We start from the raw sequence: 21391 nt of genomic DNA on the forward strand, positions 1-21391 counted from the left end.
ATCAATTCCCTTATATGAAAAATGAAAATAACACTACCTCTGTATAGTTCTTAGAATGATTAGAGATAATGTTAAGTGCTTTACACATACAACCACTAGTAATTATATTAACAGATATGACAAGTAGCAACATGTTTAGGAGTATCTTCAAAATAGATTTTGTTACTAGGCAGATCTCTGATTTTCATTTCTTATTTGCAAGCTGTAGTATATGAGGCATGAATATTTTATGGAGGATTCTGGAAGCATCAATGGGAAAATACTATAGTTGTACAGGTAACTACATAATGACCACTAAATTTCAGGCTTAAATCCCTGCTCATTAATGATGCTTCAAGCCTAAAATAAGGACTCACTGCCACACTAGACTTGTAGGTATTTTAAACCAAAATCCTTAATAATGCAATACAGAGAAAAGATATCAGTAATGCAGTTCAGGGCAACCTTAATCTTGATAGCCAAATAAAGTGATTTTTAAACTTTTTGTTTTGTGGACCCCCTTTATACTCTTAAAACTACTGAGGATCCCAAGGAATTTATGTTTTTATGTGGGTTATAATTATCAACATTTACATGTTGTGTTAGAAATTAAAATTCAATAAATTAAAACATTTATCAATCCATTTAAAAGTAACAGTAGTAAATCCATTATATATTAATATAAATATCATTTATCAAAAATGATTCTGTTGCAAAGGAAAAAAAATAGTGAAAAGAATGGCATTGTTTTAACATTTTTTGCAAATCCTCTTTAAAGTCTGGCTTAATAGAATACAACTGGATTCTCATGTCTACGTTTACATTAGACCAGTTACAGTATACTGGCTTAGCTGCCCAATCTGGCCTCACAGTGATATGTAGTTGGAAGAGGAAGGAGTATTTTTATAGGTAATTATAGATATTTTTCATTAATAGACCCAAACCAACAAGTAGAAATCTACAATATTTGGTACATAGGAATATGAAGTCATATTAATGAATTTTTTATACTTTATTATATTAAAATCCACTGTACAATCTTCCCCTTTGAATGGATCTTTTATCCATGCATGATTTTCAATAGTAGTCTCCCTTCTCCACGATTTTGCCTTCTGTGGTTTTAGTTACCCACAATAAATGGTGGTCTGAAAATATTAGCTACAATAGGACATTGTAAAAGAGAGATAGAAAGACCACAGCCACATAGTTTTTCTTACAGTATATTGTTTTAACTGTTCTATGTTACCATTAGTTAATTTTTTAATGTGCCTATAAATTATAAATTAAACTTTATCACAGGTATGTATGTATTGAAAAAATACAGCCTATGCAGGGCTGGGTACTATCTGCAGTTTCAGGCATCTACTGGGGGTTTTGGAATGTATCCCTTGTAGATAGGTGGCAATTCCTGTAACATGCATTGGTGATTTGAAAAACATTGGTTCAGTGAGTTATGAATTTCTTCTGAATACTGAAACAACTAATGATATAAAAAAAATTGTTAACATCACCACTGATGTCAGCAGCAAAGTATTTAAGCTATCAATTTTATGGTGGGGGATACAACTTTGCACTTAAATGCTCTAATGTTATCACTGGTAACATATACTGTCAATTATCTTTCTTGAAGTGACAAACTTAATTTGTTCATTCTGGAAGAAAAAATGTTTGCCAAATATCCAGGCTACATAAGTATAGTTTGCCTATTAGTCATTCTCAAGAAATATGTTCAAGAAAAAAATAACTGGTTAAGCTCAAGCAACAACAGAAGTGCTTTTCTTTGAGGCTACCAGTGTACTTTAAAATGCAGAAGTGCTTTATCCACACTTCTCATTGTGTCACACAAACTATTAAAAATGTTAAAATTTAATAAAAGTATTATTTTTTTAAACAGTATGTACATGGAGGTGAAGAATATGGCCAATAGCACTATTGTGTGTCATGGTCTTGATTCTGCTAACTTGATTTTATGCAACATTGATTTGGTGCCAGTGGTGCAAATGTTAGTGCAGCAAGAACGGCAAAACAAAAAAAGTCTTATCATAAATATGAAAATAATTTTGACCTGAAAGAGCCTAGGGGATCTCCGAGATCCATGGACCACACTTAGAGAACCACTAGCTATTATAATGTTGCCTCTGACAGGGAAAACAGGAATAAAATATCTTTATTATATATTTACCCGATGTAATTAGTTTCCCCAGAAGGGTTTCTCCAACATTGTTTATGAAACTCAGTGTTCTAGTTATAGAGAAAACATAAAATTCTAGAGATTTTGTTCTAGTTGAGCTTTAAAGACACTAAAATTCAAAACCACCCCTCCTTCCCCCATCACATCTGCTATAGAACTTTTGACTAAATAGGGGCAGATATTATCACAGACATAAGTTTTGCAAGGGAACTTGAAACCTCTTCCCTGTGGCATAGAGGACAAATTGTTTTCAGTTCAGGCTTTACCATGAACAAGGTTATATTTTATACTAATCCTTGGGTACATTAATAACAGTAAAAAAATTATTCACTCATTTTTTTGGTAAAGAATGTGCACTGTGATTAAATTCACAGGAAGTTTACAGCTTCACGCCTCAGGGTTGCATCCTAGATGTGGATTCACACAAATAGGGGTAAATAACTGTCACTGTGAACAATTCAATTCACAATATCTAGTAACTGGATTTTCTAGAAAACTAAAGATATTTCTTTCAACCAGTCGACATCATGGCAAGAAAAAATATATATATAAATATACACACATACACATGTCATGTCTGAAAAATGATTATGACCTAATTGCTACTTAAGAGAATTTAAAAATTCTGAATATCAATCCTTTGACTAGTTTATGTTCCAAAAGCTGTGCAATTTTATTAAGATGCTTTCTGTTTGATTTTCATGTAGCCTATTTCATTGTTCATAGTGCCTAAGCTTTTTGAAGATGTTCTTCTTCAGTGTAATCTATATTTTAAAATGCAAAGATATTCACCAATAGAGAGCTTTGTCAGCTTTGATGGGAAAAACTATAAGATTATCACACACACAAGAAAACACTCCACTCCCTTTATGACATGTACTTTACCTTGTATCACATTTAACACTTCATTAGATGATCTCTTTCCCATAATAATCAGAAAAAGTGGAAACTGATCTGTTTTTTGAGTCCGAATGGTTTGTGCAACAACACTGCCAAAGTGTCTATTGCACATTGTCAGAAATCTAAAATGAGACAAAATACAAAGTAAGTTTCATTTCAGTTTAATACATTTACTAATACTCCAACAAAAAAAAAATTATTATATTAGTAATGTTAAAACAAATAGCATATCTGATATTAATATGTAAAATCTTGCCATACTGAGTTTTCAACTATATCATAAATGACACAAATTTTATCATAGAGAAAGGCAGGAAGCACACTCTAAAATGCTGTCTGGGACTAATAGCATAGGATTCTTAGTCTTAAAATATTATAAGCTGTACTACCCTAAACTATTAGAAAAACAAATGAATTTTTTTAAAACAAGAGGAAAGAATATTTTTAAAAGGACAGATAATATAGTAGAAAGTTAAGTTAACTACTATCACCCTAGTCTAAACAGGATTTAGCAACATTTTCATGCCTTTAGGATGAAGAATTGTAGTTCAGATTTGTGTTTTCTCCAGTAGTAGCAGGTCTTCTAGTTTCATACTTAGTATGGGATAAAAATAATAATTCTAAGCTTTTGACCAAAAAAAGCTCTGAGATATTAGCATACCGAAGTCTAGCATTAGTATTCTTAACACGATCTGGAATAAATGAAAAAACTGATAAAGCTTTTCTCTTCTATTAGAGGACTGTTTGAAATTAGCATTTCTTTCAAGAGAAAAGGGTAGCTTATGATATGTTTTCAGATCTGATGGTAAAAAGTAAATGTCATAATAATAATGAATTATGAAAGACCAAATGCAAATACAGAATGCTTTAATAAGATCCAATTTAATAAAGTCTGTAAAAATAATGGACTTTTAATAACACAGGTCACAAAAGGCAAAACAGTGGAAATTCTGGGGACTAGCCACTGGTACTGGCTTATTAATTCTTAATTATGTTCATGAAAGGCAACTTAAATCGTGTGTTTTCTTATGCCTTATGATAATATTTTAGGTAACAACTCCTCTGAAATGTATGTTCTAGCTGATGAGCAAAGTCCTGTCGTCACATGCATTAGAAGGTAAATCTATTTGAAAAGACAAACGACATTAAAATGTCATGTGCTCAAATTCATTTGATATCCAAATTCAAAACAGAATCAAACCTCTTAATTTTTAAAACCAATATATTTCTTGTCTATAGAAAGTCATTCCAGAAATTTAGGCTGAATCTTCCACAAAACCTGTGCTGTGCCTACAGAAAGTAGATCGTGTTAAGGGCCACTAGAACTGTCAGCAAGAGTGTCATGACAAGTTAGCACCACTGCAGTAAGTTCATTGGGAGGCAGGTCCATATATACATTTAGAAAAGCAATAACCAGACCTCATGGCAATTTGAAATGACAAGGCCTTAAGAAACCCATTGTTGGCCATGAAATATCAGTGCCCCATGGAAATTCAGATCTTCACATTCCACAACTATTATGGGATAAAAGGTGCTCAAGCAGCCTAAGCCTCCATACCAAATTTCACACCAATATAGCTTTAATTCATCAATGGAGATATGTAGGCCAGAAGACTAGAAAGTTAGGATCTCATTTTTCTTTCTGCTTCTTACTAAAATATTTGAAGTCAATCTTGACCCTGATCTGATCATTGACAACCTTTGAAATTAAAGATGTCAAAAAACAGTTGGAATGCCATTTCCTACAAAAGGGAGAAAATAGGTCCTTGTTGCTTTCACACCAATGGATTAAGTGGATATCACACAGAAGATGCCCATCACAGCATACTCTCACAAGTGATATTAAATACTAGCTAAACAGGATAACCACCCCCCTCCAACCCCCCACCAAAAAAAAGGGAAGGAGTGAAGGAAGAGCAGGAACAAGGAAGGAAATAGGAAGGCAGATTGCCTTAGTGGTTTTAAGAATTCAAATTCAATGCAATTCTGCCTGGAAACTGTGAACTTCCCAAATTCTCCTTTAGTGAAAATGAGCTAGGAGGGAATATAATTATGAAAATGTAGGTATCTTATTTGGTTTAAATTAATACATGACACAAATTTCAAAACAACACAAAATACATTCAAGAGAGGTACAGTCTTCAAAGGCACATTAGCCATTCAATTAACTATAAAAAACAACAAAGTGATCAGTTTTGTACCACGTATTGGCAAATCATCTTAATTTTTTCGAAGTAGCTGAGAAATATACAGGGATCACATAACCAGTTGACATTTTCTACTGGCCTTAACTAACAATTTATTGTAATCAAAGAGCGATTTTGTTAAAATGTTAATTAATCTGATTAATCTTCCTAAGATCTGAATCATGTTTACTTTGAGATTGTCAAATTGCAATCATCAAGAGCCTGTAGGGCCAATGGACAGTCCCAAATTACAAAATTCTTTCCATTACAATTTACAAGAACTTCATAATATAGACATCCCATCTTTCTCATGGCTAGGAGGCTCAGCTTCTTCCTCCAAAGATCATTCACAGCACAAAGCTACCACTCACAGAATACTACCAGCAGCAAAAATCCAATTCAAAATAATTAGAGCAAAAACAGACCCAGGAAAAAAGTTGTTTTAAGAGAGAAAATGTATTTCTCATAATTGTGATATTTTCTTCCTTTTTAAAGAGATAAAGGTGTGACAATTCATTTAGTGGCAGCATCAATGATGTCAACCTAACTGCATATGATGTTTAACAAAGTCAGGTGCCATGAGGGGACAAATGTTTTCTGTAACAACTGGATTCCTATAATTTCAAACCCAAAGGGAGAAGCAATGACAACTGTTCTTTAGTAAGGACAAATAACTTTTTGTAAGTTATAGAAGATTTTAATAAAATCAACAACCTATTCATCATAGACCTATTTGAGGAAGGAGAATAACAAGTTATCAAATCAAGCCCCAAAACCAAAAACTAAAATAACAAATAACAAATACCTTCACTAAGTGTGTAACATGATGGAGGGCAAATAGGGGTGGAAGGACTAAGAAAATGAATTAAAGGAAACAGTTAATCACAAATCAGGTATAATAAAACAACTTATTGGTCCCTGAGGTGGGGGGCAGTAGAGGTGGGGTTATGAAATGGAAAGTTTCAATCTTTGGTCTTGGTAAAGAAACAAAAACTCATTAGTAGCTTATATTCACCAGTTCTTGCATGTAAGAATCTAAAATTGGAAAGATAAAATAGTTTTAACCTAAAGTTTGGGGAGAAAAATAAACTGAACATCTGATGGCTAGCACATATTAATCTTTAGTAAAATTGTCAATCTCTGAAGCATAGATCTTTTCTATCTTGCTAATAGAAACTAGGATTATAATAAATCAGATATGAGAAAAAGTAATCTCATTTTAATTCAAAACAGGATATAGTTTAGTTTTCTTTTAATCAAAATCATAATTACATAAGTCACTGACTTTTACTAAGTTATACTCCAACATAAAATATATACTAAAATAAATAGCAATTTATGGGGAGGGCAATGAAATTCCATTAACACTAACTGCGTACTTAATATATATCAGGCTATGTTAAAGGAGGCACGTTTGATCAAAAAATGGAGGCCACAAACTGCTAACTACTTTATGTGAGGCTTCCTGATCATTACATTTCAATATGATTTTGTGAGTTTAAGGGAGCCACAAACATAAAGTAGGAATAACATTTATCTTTAAAACAACTGTAGCTATGTTATTAAGTAGATAATCATATTTAACATTTTTTGTCATTACTTCAGGATTAAAATGATAGCGTATACCTATAGGCCAACACTGCAGGATTTTTTTGCATGGTAAGATATAGCATCAGAGAACTGCTGAATAAATAAAAACAGTCACTGGTTTTATTTTCATTCTGAGAATGAAAGGGCAGGTAGCGGTATTAGGAAAATAAGAACACAGAATTATAGATGCTGCCATTGTGTAATAGTATGAAACTTTATACATTTAAAAGTGGATATGAAACTAAAGTCACTGTTTTCTTTTTAATACATTTACACTTAGTATTATTAATTTAAAAGCAAGAATCAAATTCAAAATTTCAGACTATTTATTATTGAACCATTAAACACACTGGGTGTCTGTGAGTCACATCTCCAAAATGAGAGCTGAGTTCATGTTCAATGGTGTGACAGGACTTCTCCAATATTATCCCATAGAGTTTGAGGAATCTTTTATATACACTTCCTTAGCTGCAGCTGCTAACCTTATATTACTTCTTTTGAAGTCACTGTGGTTTAAAGAGGCTCAAGGTTCTTCCCTTTAAAACAAATCAAACTGGCAGTTTTTGCTATAATAATAGGCCTCATTACTTACACACATTCTTTCATGTGTCCAGAAATTTGTTCAATCACATTTATATACATGGGTAGGTAAACCAGAACATAAGATAAAGGATGTTAAAGATCATCTACCTATTTAACCAACACACAATTTCCCTTTTCTATGTGAGATGATTCTTATTAAGTTGCTAGCTATGTCAAGAATATCAAAACCAGTTCTGTTAAAGAGATTTGTCTCCTACTCCAATATCATTTCCATAAGTCTGCATGCCCATTTATTGTTCAGCTCACTTCCAGAGTTCCCACTGGGAATGATCTTCAGCACCCCTGACACATGCCCTCTGTCCTTTGAGAGTAGCTTTAATTTCTGGAAATAGTCCTAAGTCTTTGGTTCAAACTGAGTTAGATAAACAAGGTACATTACTAAGCTGAGGGACACTGATTATAAGGGCAGTGATCTTTAAGCTTTCAAAGCCTGATCACTTCAGGAGTTTGCTTAAACCCAACTCTATCTCCCACAGATTTTGATTCCATAGATCTGAGGTAAGGTCCAGGAAACTGCCTTTTTAATAAGCTCTCACCCCCACCCTAGTGATTCTGATGCAAGTGGTTAAATGAAAATTAACCACACTATGAGGAAACACTGTTTTCAGGACATAGTACTGCTTTCTTTGTGAAACTTTAAGCTGTCTCTTTAAAAGTAGTTCTTAGAGAAATTGTTCCAGAAATGTTTTGGCCAATGGAAGCTCCACTGGACCAAGTATGTAGTCTCCAAGTTAAAGACGTTAATTTACTCTTTCTTAATTTGTATAGATGAGCTGCCATCTTATGTGAGACAAACAAATACTTCTAAAGTCAGTCAGTTCCAGGAGATGGCAGAAAATCAGAGAAGGGTAGGTAAGGTCGCTACATAAAAATAGAACAGCCAGGGAAAGTCTCATCGAAAAGTTACCATTTGATCAAAAACTCAACCTAGGTGAAGGGGGAAGTAAAATGCCTATCTCAAGGAATTTCAGCAAAGAGAACAACAAAGACATTGAAGTTGGAGAGTGTCTAATATATTGGAAAGGTAACAAGAAGGTCAGTACAGCTGCAGCAAAGTGAAGCATAAAAGACAAATTTATAATTATGACTATTTCTATATGGCAGACACAGCACAGTGAGGCCAAAGATAAATGGTGAACAGGAAAAAAATTTTTAAATCAAACTACAAAGACCAATTTTCCTTAAAAATGAAAATCTCATAAAACCAATAACGAATAATAAACCGTATTTAAAGACACCTCCCAGAAATGGAAATAGTAATGACTCACAAACATGAAAATATTAAAACTAACTATAGAGAGTTAACTCCTAATTAAAGCTACCCTGAGAAACCATTTTTTCATCTGTCAGATTAGTAAAGATTAAATAATTGGTAATACAGAAATAGGTTCTATTGTACCTTTGGAGTGTGAGTGAAACTGGCACTAACTCCTTGGGCAATTTGTTAATATCTATTAAAGCTAAAAATGCACATATACTCTTAGCACATCTAATTTTGAGAATTTAGTCTACAGACATGATTTTCAAGTGGAAATCACCCATGTGCAGTTAATTATTGGGCAGAATATAAGATATACCAATGACATTTGGCTTCAAATCTGTACCCTAGAATAGGGCATGATCTTGTCTTACAATGCTGCTTATGCATAGTGTAGAAGTTATATAGCACCATAACACAGTGCCAAGTATGGTGCTAAACACAGCTCTTTGTTTAGTAATATGAATCTGAGATTGCTGTTATAACTTAATTTGGAAAACATTTTACCATTGCCTTAGTATGTATGTATTTTCATGTCATGTTCTTTGATTTTTTCCAGCTGCAAAATCTGGAAACTTTGTGATTTTATTATTATATAAAACATGTTCAGCATCATGTGTTTTCAGAGTTGGTTGGTTTCTCATGAAATCTTGACATTTATACACATTTTTTGCAAAGAACTATCATTCCAGTGGATAAAAACATGGGAGAGCACTAGTAGAAATCTCATACACAGAAGTCTTTAAAATATAAATGGTCAACAACACAGAATATTAGCACGTCTGCCACTTATCAAAGCTTTCAAGTAAGAATCAATTACAACCCAGCATTTGACAAAGCTTCACTTGAGACAGCTGATATTTGACAGGGGGAGTTGAATGGACAGGTTGACTGTGTAGACTTTTCCCCTAAGCTCTATACCTGCTATGATTTAGATCATCAAAAAGGACTACCTAAGCTCTACAAAGAATTACATTACTGAAAAAAGATTTAATATATAGCCTTCTGCTTTTAAAGGGGATTGATATAAGACACATCTATTTTAAATAATCTATCTTATGTAAAACAATAGTAGAAAATAATTAGATGTTTCCTAATAACTCTCAATAGATAAAATCATAAAATAAAATTCTTCTTTGAATTCAGTGGCAAGAAATCTTGAGATGAACTATTAGGTTTCCTTTAATCAAATGAGAACTTGTAAATGGTAAAATGTAAACTCTAGGACATAGTGTCTGGCACAAAACGTATACTGGATGGACAGAATAATATACGAGGACATGCCTATCACATCTCCTATTTCTCCTTTAGCAGCCAGAATTATAGAGCTGAAGTTCTGCACAAAACTGAAGACCTAGATGTTTATAAATACTCATTCATTCCTTTTGCCACCTTTTATTGATTTCCATCTGATTTTATTCATTTTTCAAGTAGGCAAATCATACATGCTAAAAGGAAAAAATAGACATATATAGGGAAAAAAGGGAAGCAAGAATGTGTTTCTATTTCAAGTCAGTGTTTGGTACAGTAAATTTTTACTGGATAAACAGGTAGTAGAGTAAATGGGAAGTTAACAAGCTAGAATGAATAATGACAGAAATGGCTTACTATTACTCTGAGCAATTACTCTGAACTAGACCTTAAAAATCATTTGTCCCAGGGCCTCCCCAGTGGTGCAGCGGTTGAGCGATGGGTTGCGAAGCTGCCCTCAGCCTCTGCAGCCCCGGTTCGATCCCTGGCTGCTCCCCAGCCACCAGAGGAGGGTCCCACATGGCGCGCAGACCTCTCCTGCCGCCTGCTGCTCCCCGCAGCAGTGTACTTAGGTCCTTCTGCCTGCTCTGCTCCCCACTCTGGCTGTGGTGAATTCTCTCACCCTCCCGTGCTTCTGACTGTACCCAGTGCTTGTATAAATAAATAAATAAATCTAAAAAAACAAAAACATTTGTCCCAGGCCTCTCTGGTGGTGTAAGGGGTTAAGCACACCACTATGAAGCAATCTGCAGCCACTGCAGCACGAGTTTGATCCCTAGGTGGCCAGGGAGCCACCCACATGGCACAGCAGACCTCTCCTGTTTTGCCCGCTGCTCCCTTCAGCAGTGTGTTTCAGTTAGTCTGCCTGTTCTGTTCCCCACTCTGTCTCTGGTGGATCCTTTCACCCCCCGCACCTCTAGCCTGTACCCCAGCTCTTGAATGCATAAATAAATAAATCGTTAAAAAATTTTGTCCCACTAAATTTTAATAACAAATCTTGAGGGATATGGTTTATATTTTCAATATAAAGGAAAGTGCAACTTAGAGGGTTTTAAGCAACTTACCACCCAAGTTCACAACAGTGGCCTAGTGATATAACTGGAATTCCAACCCTAGTTGGACTGAATCCAAAACTCATTCATATTCTTAATAATTATGCTGTCATGCATTCTGATAATAGCCTACAAATTATTAGTGAGTAGTATATTAAGAAGCAAAAGTGAAGAATACTAATACAGTTCTTGCTGTTATGAAACTTATATTCAAGTAGAGAATTAGAACAAATTTTAAACCAGCAAAAGTAATGTCAAAGTTCTAGGAGAGTACTATGAAAGAGAATGATGGTGAGATCTCTAGAAAGGTTCATCAGACTTTTTAAAATGTGTATTCAAAACACAAAACTCTGTCTTCCCACTGAAGACAGATTATTTGTCTGAAAGTGTTACTTTTACAAATATAATACATTTTTGCTCTTAAACCAAAAAATTAAAATTATATACTTGAACAAAATTAAAGAATTTTCTCATCAGAATTTTTATTGTTTTACATTTATTTATTTGAGGTAACAATGGTTTACATCATTGCATATGGTTCAAAGAACTAGGTTCACACCTCCTCAGATGTGTATCACCACACCTCACTCACCCCAGAACACACATATCCCTTTATGCCTTATCACTGAGCCCCCTCCAGTCTTTTTGAAGAGGCAAGAGTGATAAAACTTAGGAGAGTTAATAGAAAAAATCCAAACTTTAAATATCTTGTCTATCAGTTATATTAGTAGAGAATGATAGAGATCTGACCCAGCCCATTCTGGGCAGTTTCAGACCTGAAAATCAGGTAGGAGATTTTGGTTGTCACAGAATAGAATTGTGCTTAACAGCAAAAAAACCTACTCTGAAGTACAATGCAAGATCTACTCTGAAGTACAATGCAAGATTCTGGGCATTGTTAGAAAGGGCTGGGTCTACACACCCTATCACATGATGAACAATGGAAAGAAATAAACTGGATAAGAAGGGCAAGAAAATCAGGGCAAACAAGATAGCTGTGTATGAATTGCTAAAGGACTATAATACAAATTGGGATAATAATACAGAAGATAAGTTAGATTTATTCTATGTAATTCCAAGGTCAAAACTAGAGCAAAAAGGAAGAAAGCTGCAAAAGTTCTCTATAAGAAGAAACACTGAGTCAAAACCCTGTTGTAGCTTTTAGAACAGCTAAAAATATACATTATCTTTTGAATTTTCATTTCTCTATTCCTGGCAGTAGAGATTGTAATAACATCAGTTAAGCCATACAACAGGGGGAAAAGTCTGCATGGCTGCGAATTGAGGGTAACTGAGAATTCTTTTATTCCCAACTCTAATGCTTGGCAAATCCCATGTTCATTTGTTCCCTGATCAAAGGTATGTGCTTTAGACTTGTCTTACATTTCCTACCAGGATTTGCACAGTTTTTCAGTATAATTTTGTTACTGAATCATCTAGCCAGACAAGATCATGGGATAAGCATTTTGTAGTTAGAAAACATACACAGATTTGAGATTTATAACTGGGAACAACTATTTATATGACCTTGGGTAAGTTACAGAAATTCTCTGAGTCAAAAACAGTTTCCTCAAATGTAAAATTTAACCTTTGCTATTTACCTTGCAATTGTGGTTAAATGAGATATTATATATATATATATATATATAAAAACACACACGTACATACATACATATACACACGCATATATAAAGTGAGGATTAAATGAGCTCAAATACACAGTGCCTGGCATAATGTAGGAACTTAATGGTTGTAGCTGTCTTATATCTTTTGGGTTTTTAAAAATCATAAGTAATAGTCTTACTCTTAGCTATTGATGAGTCTCTCAGTGAAAGCATCTGTAACAACTGGTGTAAGTTCAGAGAGCAGTTTTAAGGGTAAAGAAGCTGATGTTACTGGTGAAAGAGTCAGAACACAACTGTGCTACTTTCCTTAGTTATACTCTACTGCAGTCACTCTAATTAGACCATCACAAAATGCTAAGGGCAGCATGCTATAATCTACTTACGAATTTGACTAATATTTATTTTTATTATTTTTATTATTTTTAATTTTTTTAAACAATATTTGCTTCCCCCCCACCCTAATATTTATTTTTAAAAGGAAATTTTGATTACCTCTCATTTTTCTATTGAAAAAGATTGTGTCCAAGTCATCAGACAGTCATAGAATTTTAGAGATTAAAAAGTCAAGGTCCTCAGGTCAAAAAGGCGAGTACCTATTTTCACAGATGGAAAAAAAATCTAGAAATAGATATTCCTATTAATGCCACTTTCATAATATCCGCTTGTTCCTCATACTTCCAGACAGAGTCTCGCTTAACTATTCTACATTTAATGACAGACACTTGTCTTCATAAACAGTAAGGAAGCAAGTGTATTGAAAATTAGTCTTTCAAAGAAAGTCAAGGAAAAGATAAATACCTGGGATTACATCAAACTGAAAAGCTTCTGCACAGCAAAAGAGACATTGACCAAAACAGAGAGACACCCCACTGATTGGGAAAAAAATCTTCACACTCCAGTCAACTGATAAGGGACTGATCACAAAGATATACAAACAACTCACAGGACTCAACAAAAACAAAATAAACAATTCAGTCAAGAAATGGGCAGAAGAACTTAAAAGACATTTCTCCAAAGAGGAAATGCAAATGTTCAACATCCCTTATAATCAGGGAAATGCAAATCAAAACCACATTGAGATACCACCTTACACCAGTAAGAATGGCACATATCAAAAAAAAAACAAGCAACAACAAAGGTTGGCGAGGATGTGGTGAAAAAGGAACTCTCCTGCATTGCTGGAGTGCAAACTGGTCCAATCAGTATGGAAAGCTATCTGGAGGTTCCTCAGTCTACTAAAAATGGAGCTACCATATGACCCGGCAATTCCACTACTAGGGATCTACCCAAAGGACACAAAAACATTGATTCAAAAGAACACCTGTGCCCCTATGTTTATTGCAGCACTATTTACAATAGGCAAAACCTGGAAACAACCAAATGCCCGAAAATAGATGACTGGATCAAGAAGATGTGGTATATATACACAATGGATTATTATTCAGCAATCAAAAAAGATAAACTCATGCCATTTGCAGCAACGTGGATAGAACTAGAAGGAATTAGGCTCAGTGAAATAAGCCAGAAGGAAAAAGAAAAATATCAGATGGTTTCACTTATTGCAGGAATACAGGGGAACCAAATAAGACATCAGTGTAAAAAAATAACAGTACAAAACACAACAAAGCAAAAACGGACTATTATAAATCAGACACATACTGCAGGGGAAAAGGAGGGAGAGGGATCACAGGGAGGGAGGGAGGAGCAGAGGGGACTGAGGTGATGGTGCACGGGTGCACTGGTGAAGGAAACTCTATGGGGACTACACCTGAGGGGGTGGGGGGAAGCAAATATTGCTTATAAATGAACAATGATGTAAAAAATTAAAAAAAATAATAAAATAAGAAAAAAAGAAAGTTAGTTTTTCAAGAACAGTAAATGACTTATGTAAATGTTAACAGGTTTTGCTTTAAGAACTAGCAATAAGTTATTACTTACATAGCTTTTATAACGGCAAAAAAATAAATCTGTGCTGCTGTGGTTGCTGGGTAACTAATTAAGGAGTTGCTCATGACCTCTAGTACTTTGATACTGGGACAAGGCACATTGATATACCAAAACTTCTTTATTATTGCCTAATTCTTTCTGTAGTTGAGGTGTATAAAGAAGTATGTTAAGGAGGACTTTCTTGGTGCTGATTGAATATTGAGGGGGAAAAAAGACCATGCAAGAGACTGTTTAGAAGATTGCTTGAGTTGTTGCTGTGACTATATACTGAGTCAGTCAACAGATAAATTGACAGCTGGCTTTAAAAAATCCCTATAGTTGGCCCTTTGCGAATAATACAAGTATTACTTTTCTCTATTACTGTAATGTAATCAAGTTCACAAATATAAACATATGCTTATGGAAAAGATACCAAATCCAGTTGCTACTGAATTAGCTGATCATGTAGGAAACAAGAATCTAGCTCACTCCCCAATTCCAGAACAACAAAGCTTCCTCTTTTCAATTTTGGTAGCATATTTGGCAGATTAGATTATTAAGATTATTGGGCACCAAAACTTCTTTGAGTATCTACATAGACTGACAGGCAAATGAATACTAGAAAAATGTCAGGGAAATCAGTTTCCATAGATGGTTTTCTGTGACTGAACTAAGATTTTTTTTTTATAATTTCTGAATGTTTTACTACCAGTCTTTAAGGGGAAGAGGAGAAATATGCTACCAATCTAAATGGCAATAGGTGGATAGGATTATTAAAAATTCTTTAGAAACAACCAGGAGACAAAAAAAATATTGATACTGACATAACAGTGAAGAAAACAAACCTTTGACTTATCAATTTCAGGAAAGAAGAAAGCAAAAGATATGATGGGGTATATTGCTTTTTTAAAAAAATATTTCATTTGGAAATATCTGATTTTTAGAAATTGTTTCAATAGATAACTCCAGATAATTTTATATAATCTATATAAAACTGGAATAAGTACCTCTGGTACTTAAATTTATTTGAATCTGTATATCCTAAAATATTAGGATAACTAGCTATTGGGAGGGAATATTTGCACACAATCACACATGAGTACACTACAGGGGGTCACAAAACAGGAAAAGATTTGGCAATAGAGCACAGTGGGGCAGGGACTTGGTATTAAGCTCAAACTTTGTGTATCTTGAAAAGGGAACAATTATTTTAATACTGTGACTCTTATAATCAAGATACTTAGAATACTGAAATAACAGAATGTTTAGAGAAAAGACCAAAGAGAACAACAGAGTAATAAGAAAGGTCTAGTGTATGAGGAAAATAGAATTTAATAAAAACGTACAATGCTGTTCTTTTGGACTATCTTGTCAAAGGTATCACCTTTGTATTGTTCTTTCCTAACAACAGTCTTCACATGGACTGTGACAACACATAGACAACTGTATTTGAGTTAAATACGTATGTCCTGAATAACATTAATTAGATGAATGTCTAGGGAAAATTTTTTTTTACAGAAGTACAATGCATGTACCACCAGGAGGTTATGATTGTTGTACCAGGTAGAAGTGTGGGAAGTATCCAATCAGAGTGAAAAAGACTTGTAAACTAGTAATTTCAAATTACCTCAAAGAACATTTTTAAAAGGATAATCTTCTATTTTAAAAAGAGTAAAGAATGTATTATAAATAGTTTAGCCATCATCTATATACACACTGGCTTGTTCTCAAGGGTAAGAGGCCATCACCTTTTATCCTTTCTCTCTTTCCTTCCTTTCAGTACTATTAGGAAACTATTCACAAGTGCACCCTTGGACAATGCTGAGCAGTAATTATGACTTGCTGACAAAGAGATATGAACAATTACTGAGCCCATTTTGAAACCCTACACTAATAAAGTCATTAGATGCTGCCCTTGCCATGATCCTTCTAAAAGCTTCTGAAGTTACAAGAACACACGGCATTGTTTGCAGGGACAATTGCTGCTGGCAGAACGCAAACCTTGAGTTAAACCATGCTGCAAATTGATCTTGACATTCTGTTAAGACCGCCACTAAAAATCAAAAGCAGAGGAGAAAAGGAGAAAATGAGTGGGTAGGATGTAATCATGGAACAGGAGGGGTTCCTCCTCACCTTCTCTCCTCCCTCTTCACAAAACAAACCAGGGAGAAAATGACAAACTCTCCTGGTGTTTTGGAACCTTTATTTTAAAGCATTAATTAAGCCCTTGACCTGGGATGCTTAGGATGGCAATACATTTCCTTTAAAAAGTATTGGAAGGAAAACGTAGCACAAAGGGAATAAAGAAGATTGGGGGAAATTATATGGAAATCTAGCATGGAGACTCTCTGGAAGTCTTACTACTCTGACCACAACATGTCCATTTGTTTTGTCAGCTACTCCTACAGAATCCATATCTGCTCCTAGGGTAACAGCTGGAAATTAACACTCCTTGTGACTCCCATGCAGACCCCACACCTGGGCTATATTTGTTGGATCAAATGGAAGTGTTGGGTTAGAGTAACATGGTCAGCTAGGCTGCAACCAGGCATGAACCACTGAGTAGTTTGGAATTAAGGGTAAGCCACTGTGAATATGGCTAATTACTGAGATTGAAAGTGCAGGTGAAGTCAGCCTAGTGATAATGCACGCTTTAAGTCAATTAACTCTTGCCAAAGATTAAGTAATGTGGAAAACTATCACTTGAATATTAAGGCTAACAAGTACCTGTCAGCATAGCAGCAGAAGTTTATTGTGGACTGCAATATTGTACTCCAGAGCTTTAAGTTCAAAAGCTAATATTGACAGACAATAGAATTCTGTACATGAACACTGGTACTAACTATGTGTACAAAATTTAATTAAATGCTGTGTATTTGTTACATGCAACCTGTGTAACTCAGGCATTGTCAGCAATTCCTAGGGAACTATTTGCAGCTATTCTGAACACTGCTTAGAAATAGTGTGCAATGCTCGATTTAACACTTTATCACATGTACACTGATGTGCGAAACATTTTCACCTCAGGAACTTATATATAAGTGACTCATTCTTCAGCCTTCAACTAGCACTTCAGCTTGTTGATTATCCACTTGGCACTATCCTAGTCAAATCAAATGTTTAAGTTTTCTCAAATTAGATAATCTAACCAGTTACCTATACAGAGTGGACTGAGGCCTTTGCCTGCTTGGAACAAGAGACACTGACACACTTACTACTGGTTAACATTGGTGGTTTACTGTTCCATGTTATGGGACTTTCGTTGATAAAGGAATTTCTGCCAAGGACCCAGAGCTGAGAACAAAAGTTTCTCATGTGTCAATATTCCCACACACCAAGTAGGTATATCCAAATAGTTCTAATAGAGGAAAGAAAATTAACAATTATTGTGCTATTGCTTTATATAGTGCTATCTATATTTAATTCTGATGGCACCCAAATGGAACTAACCTGACTACTTGGCATATCTCACCATGTAGGACCAGTCTACAGTCTGGTCCTATGATTATGTTTACTTTAATCAGTGGTACTACTATTGCAAAAAGCTCAGAGTACCACCAGAAAATGGCCCAATTTGAGAGGTCAATTCCTTCAGGGGTATCATAGAAAACTGGTGAGTCTGGGGGAGAAACTCTGGAACCAATGGATGAGCTCATTTGATTTGGAATTAAAGCCTTTCTTTTCTTGATGACTTATGAGTATGTGGGGGCACATGAGCATACAGGCCATAAAATTCCAGGATTGCTACAGGGCTGCAGAAGACAAGGTTCCATTTGGACATTTTTAGTTTATTCTACATGAGTATGAAGGCTATTGTTTTTTTTTTTAGAGGCATGCTTTATTTATTTATTTATTTGTTTGTTTGTTTTTTTTTTGTTTTTCTTTATACATGCACTGGGTACAGTCAGAAGCGCGGGAGGGTGAGAGAATTCACCAGAGCCAGAGCGGGGAGCAGAGCAGGCAGAAGGACCGAAGTACACTGCTGAGGGGAGCAGCGGGCAGCAGGAGAGGTCTGCACGTCATGTGGGACCCTCCGCCGGTGGCCGGGGAGCAGCCGGGGATCGAACCGGTGCTGCAGAGACTGCAGGCAGCTTCGCAACCCAGCGCTCAACCGCTGCGTCACCGGGGAGGCCCTGAAGGCTATTGTTTTATTAGTCTTATTAATGGCTGTGAGGAAGGATCATGCAATTAAGGGACATAGCAGTATTCCCAATGCTTTTTTCCACTACCCAAGCTGGTTTCTCTTATCCACTATTTTTTAACCAAGCCTATTAGAGATCATATATTTATCAATATAACACTTTTTAAAAGACACTGTGTAATGCAGTGAGATCACAGACATAGCTCCTTTGGGGAACTGGCAACCTAGCACGGACATAGATAATCACTATATAAGGTAATGAGTGTCATCAATAGTATAGGGACATTATAGGAACACAAAAAAATGTGCATTTTAAGCCAGACTGTGGCAAGGGAATGATGGGGGGAGGCAAAGTTTTCTAGAGGTAATGACTTGCTAAAAAATATTTTTATTTTATTAGTTAAATTCATGATGTTTTTCTCCTTGTTACATAGCCAAAAGAGTATATGGTCCCTGCTCCACTGACTGCCCCTAAGCATATGTCAGATACTGGGATGAATCATTAACAAAACTTCTTGGAATCTGTCCAGTTTGGATGGTTGACCTAATCATCAACTGGCTTTGGACTATACAGGATTACATTAGCTGGTTAGTGTCTTCTATATTTTCTTTGCTCCACAATTATGTCAACTACTATCTGTCATTTTAGATACTTAATGATAAGGTTTAAATTACTGGCATCCTTTTCTAAGCACAGCAAATACCTACAACCCAATAAACTAGGAAAGTTGCTAATATAAAAATCTCTAAATAAGAGTAAAATTCTAATTTCATCATTCCCATGTGTCATCTCTTTCAAATCCTTCTCTGGTCCTACCAGATACAACAGATCACTATAAAGTTCATCTATACTTTCAATGCATCTTGCACATACTTCATATTACATATTAGCTCTCATGTCTGCCTTACTTACTAGACTATGAGTGTTTTAGACTATGAGCATTAGCACTGTGTCTTTTTCAGTTTTTTATCTTCAATGCATAGCATGGTTATGGTTCATATTAAACATGCAGTAAATGTTTACTCATTGAATAAACATGAAGGAAATATATTACCTTTCTTAAGATATTTTTTTAGCCACTTCCAGAAGTGATTTGTAGAATCTCCTTGTTTACTATTATCTGCTTTTAGTACTTTCATTTACATATATATCCTATGGTTTCTAGGGTCATTGCTCACATGGATATTTAGGAAAGAATACCTTTGAGTACTTTTGAAGACTAATAAGAATATTCTGCCTGTTGTTTTAAGATAGAATAGCCTTAAAATACAACCATGGCGCCAACACAATTGTACAGATTTCCAAGGAAGAAACTTTCATTTAGATGTACAATACTGAAATGATACAGGTTGACTAAATTAAATATTCAACTTAGAAAATTATTAGATAATTTGAAGAAGGGAAATCCAAATAATCAACATCACAGGGAAGATTAAGAAAGACACTCTATAAAAAATAAAATTTGTCTCCTGCAATCACAAAGTAACATAGTAGCGATTGACATTCAAATTCTGGTTGAATTTATCAAAGCATTCACTTAGCTCAATATTCTTCACTTATTTTCTACACACACAAGACATTCATAGCAAATTGTAGAGGACTAATGTTTCTGTAGGCTTACCCACAGAATTTAGTAAGCAAAAGTATATTTGCTTGGTAAATTCCTTCTCAGTTTAGTCCTCAGATACTAATATTAAGGCATACGCCCAGAAAACCATGAAGGAAACATCCAGATTTAAAAGCTTACATTCTCTAAATTTATATTAGCCTGAACTACATAGCAAGACATGGGACCAGACAAAACATCTACCAGACATTTATTTCCAGACTTTAACATTTGTCATAAAGAAATCGTAGTTAAAAGGAAACCCACATCAATAATCTTATTTGTCACTTCTAAAAATTTCTTCCAAATTTCTATATATTAATCAGTGCCATTTTAATTATCTGGCAATATGAAAATGATAGCACAAAACTTTTGACATATAGCCCACTGATCAATAAATATAAGTCCAGCAATCCTCTATTGAATTGAGAGTGAAAGTTTGAGGTTTTGTTACGCAGTGTTAATAGCATCAAATGGACGGCGCAATTAATTTTCATGACAAACATCTTTGGATATATGTGGTGATAAAAATCCAAGAAAGATTAGAGATGGAAACCCAATTAGACAATTTTTTTTTTAAGATGAATCTATGACAGGTGGTAAAAAAATTGTGGCTGAGCTAAACCCTTTTTTGGGGCAATAAATCAGCCTAATTAATTCTCTTACTATGCCATATATCAAAAGGTAATCCACTTTATTTGGGAAGTATTTCATCCCAATGAATTTTCATCTTGTGTGTTTGTAAAGAATTAAATGGAGGATAGAACAAATGTTTTTCCCATTTGCCTAACATTAATAATGACAGAGCTGTGCATGAAAAGTAGCTATATAATTTTGTTACTTTATATTGAAAAATGTAATACCTTAACATAGGATAGTTGTTAATTTGTAATATGGATAGAACTTGATTTTGAATAAGGATGCCAAATATGTTAAATTCCAAAAATAGTTATTTTCTACTTCCTCATAGCCCTATTTCTTGTTCATATAAATGTATACTAAATTCAAACACCAGATGTTTCTATTTTCAGTCTTTAACATCATTTCTTTTTATTTTCATGACAGTAACTTAATAACGGACT

General features: G+C 34.6%; 1 protein-coding gene across 1 annotated transcript in view; it reads right to left on the bottom strand.

The window, feature by feature from the left end:
* FAF1 (Fas associated factor 1) overlaps positions 1–21391 on the bottom strand; it is a 325035-nt gene that overhangs the window by 68781 nt on the left and 234863 nt on the right. Inside the window, exon 14 of the mRNA XM_037499959.2 lies at positions 3056–3192. Coding sequence (XP_037355856.1) covers positions 3056–3192 — 137 coding nt within the window. The remainder of the gene's footprint in view (positions 1–3055; positions 3193–21391) is intronic.

The sequence above is a fragment of the Talpa occidentalis genome, unplaced genomic scaffold (assembly GCF_014898055.3).
Source record: "Talpa occidentalis isolate TD23 unplaced genomic scaffold, MPIMG_talOcc4v2.1 talOcc4.9, whole genome shotgun sequence".
NCBI lineage: Eukaryota > Metazoa > Chordata > Mammalia > Eulipotyphla > Talpidae > Talpa > Talpa occidentalis.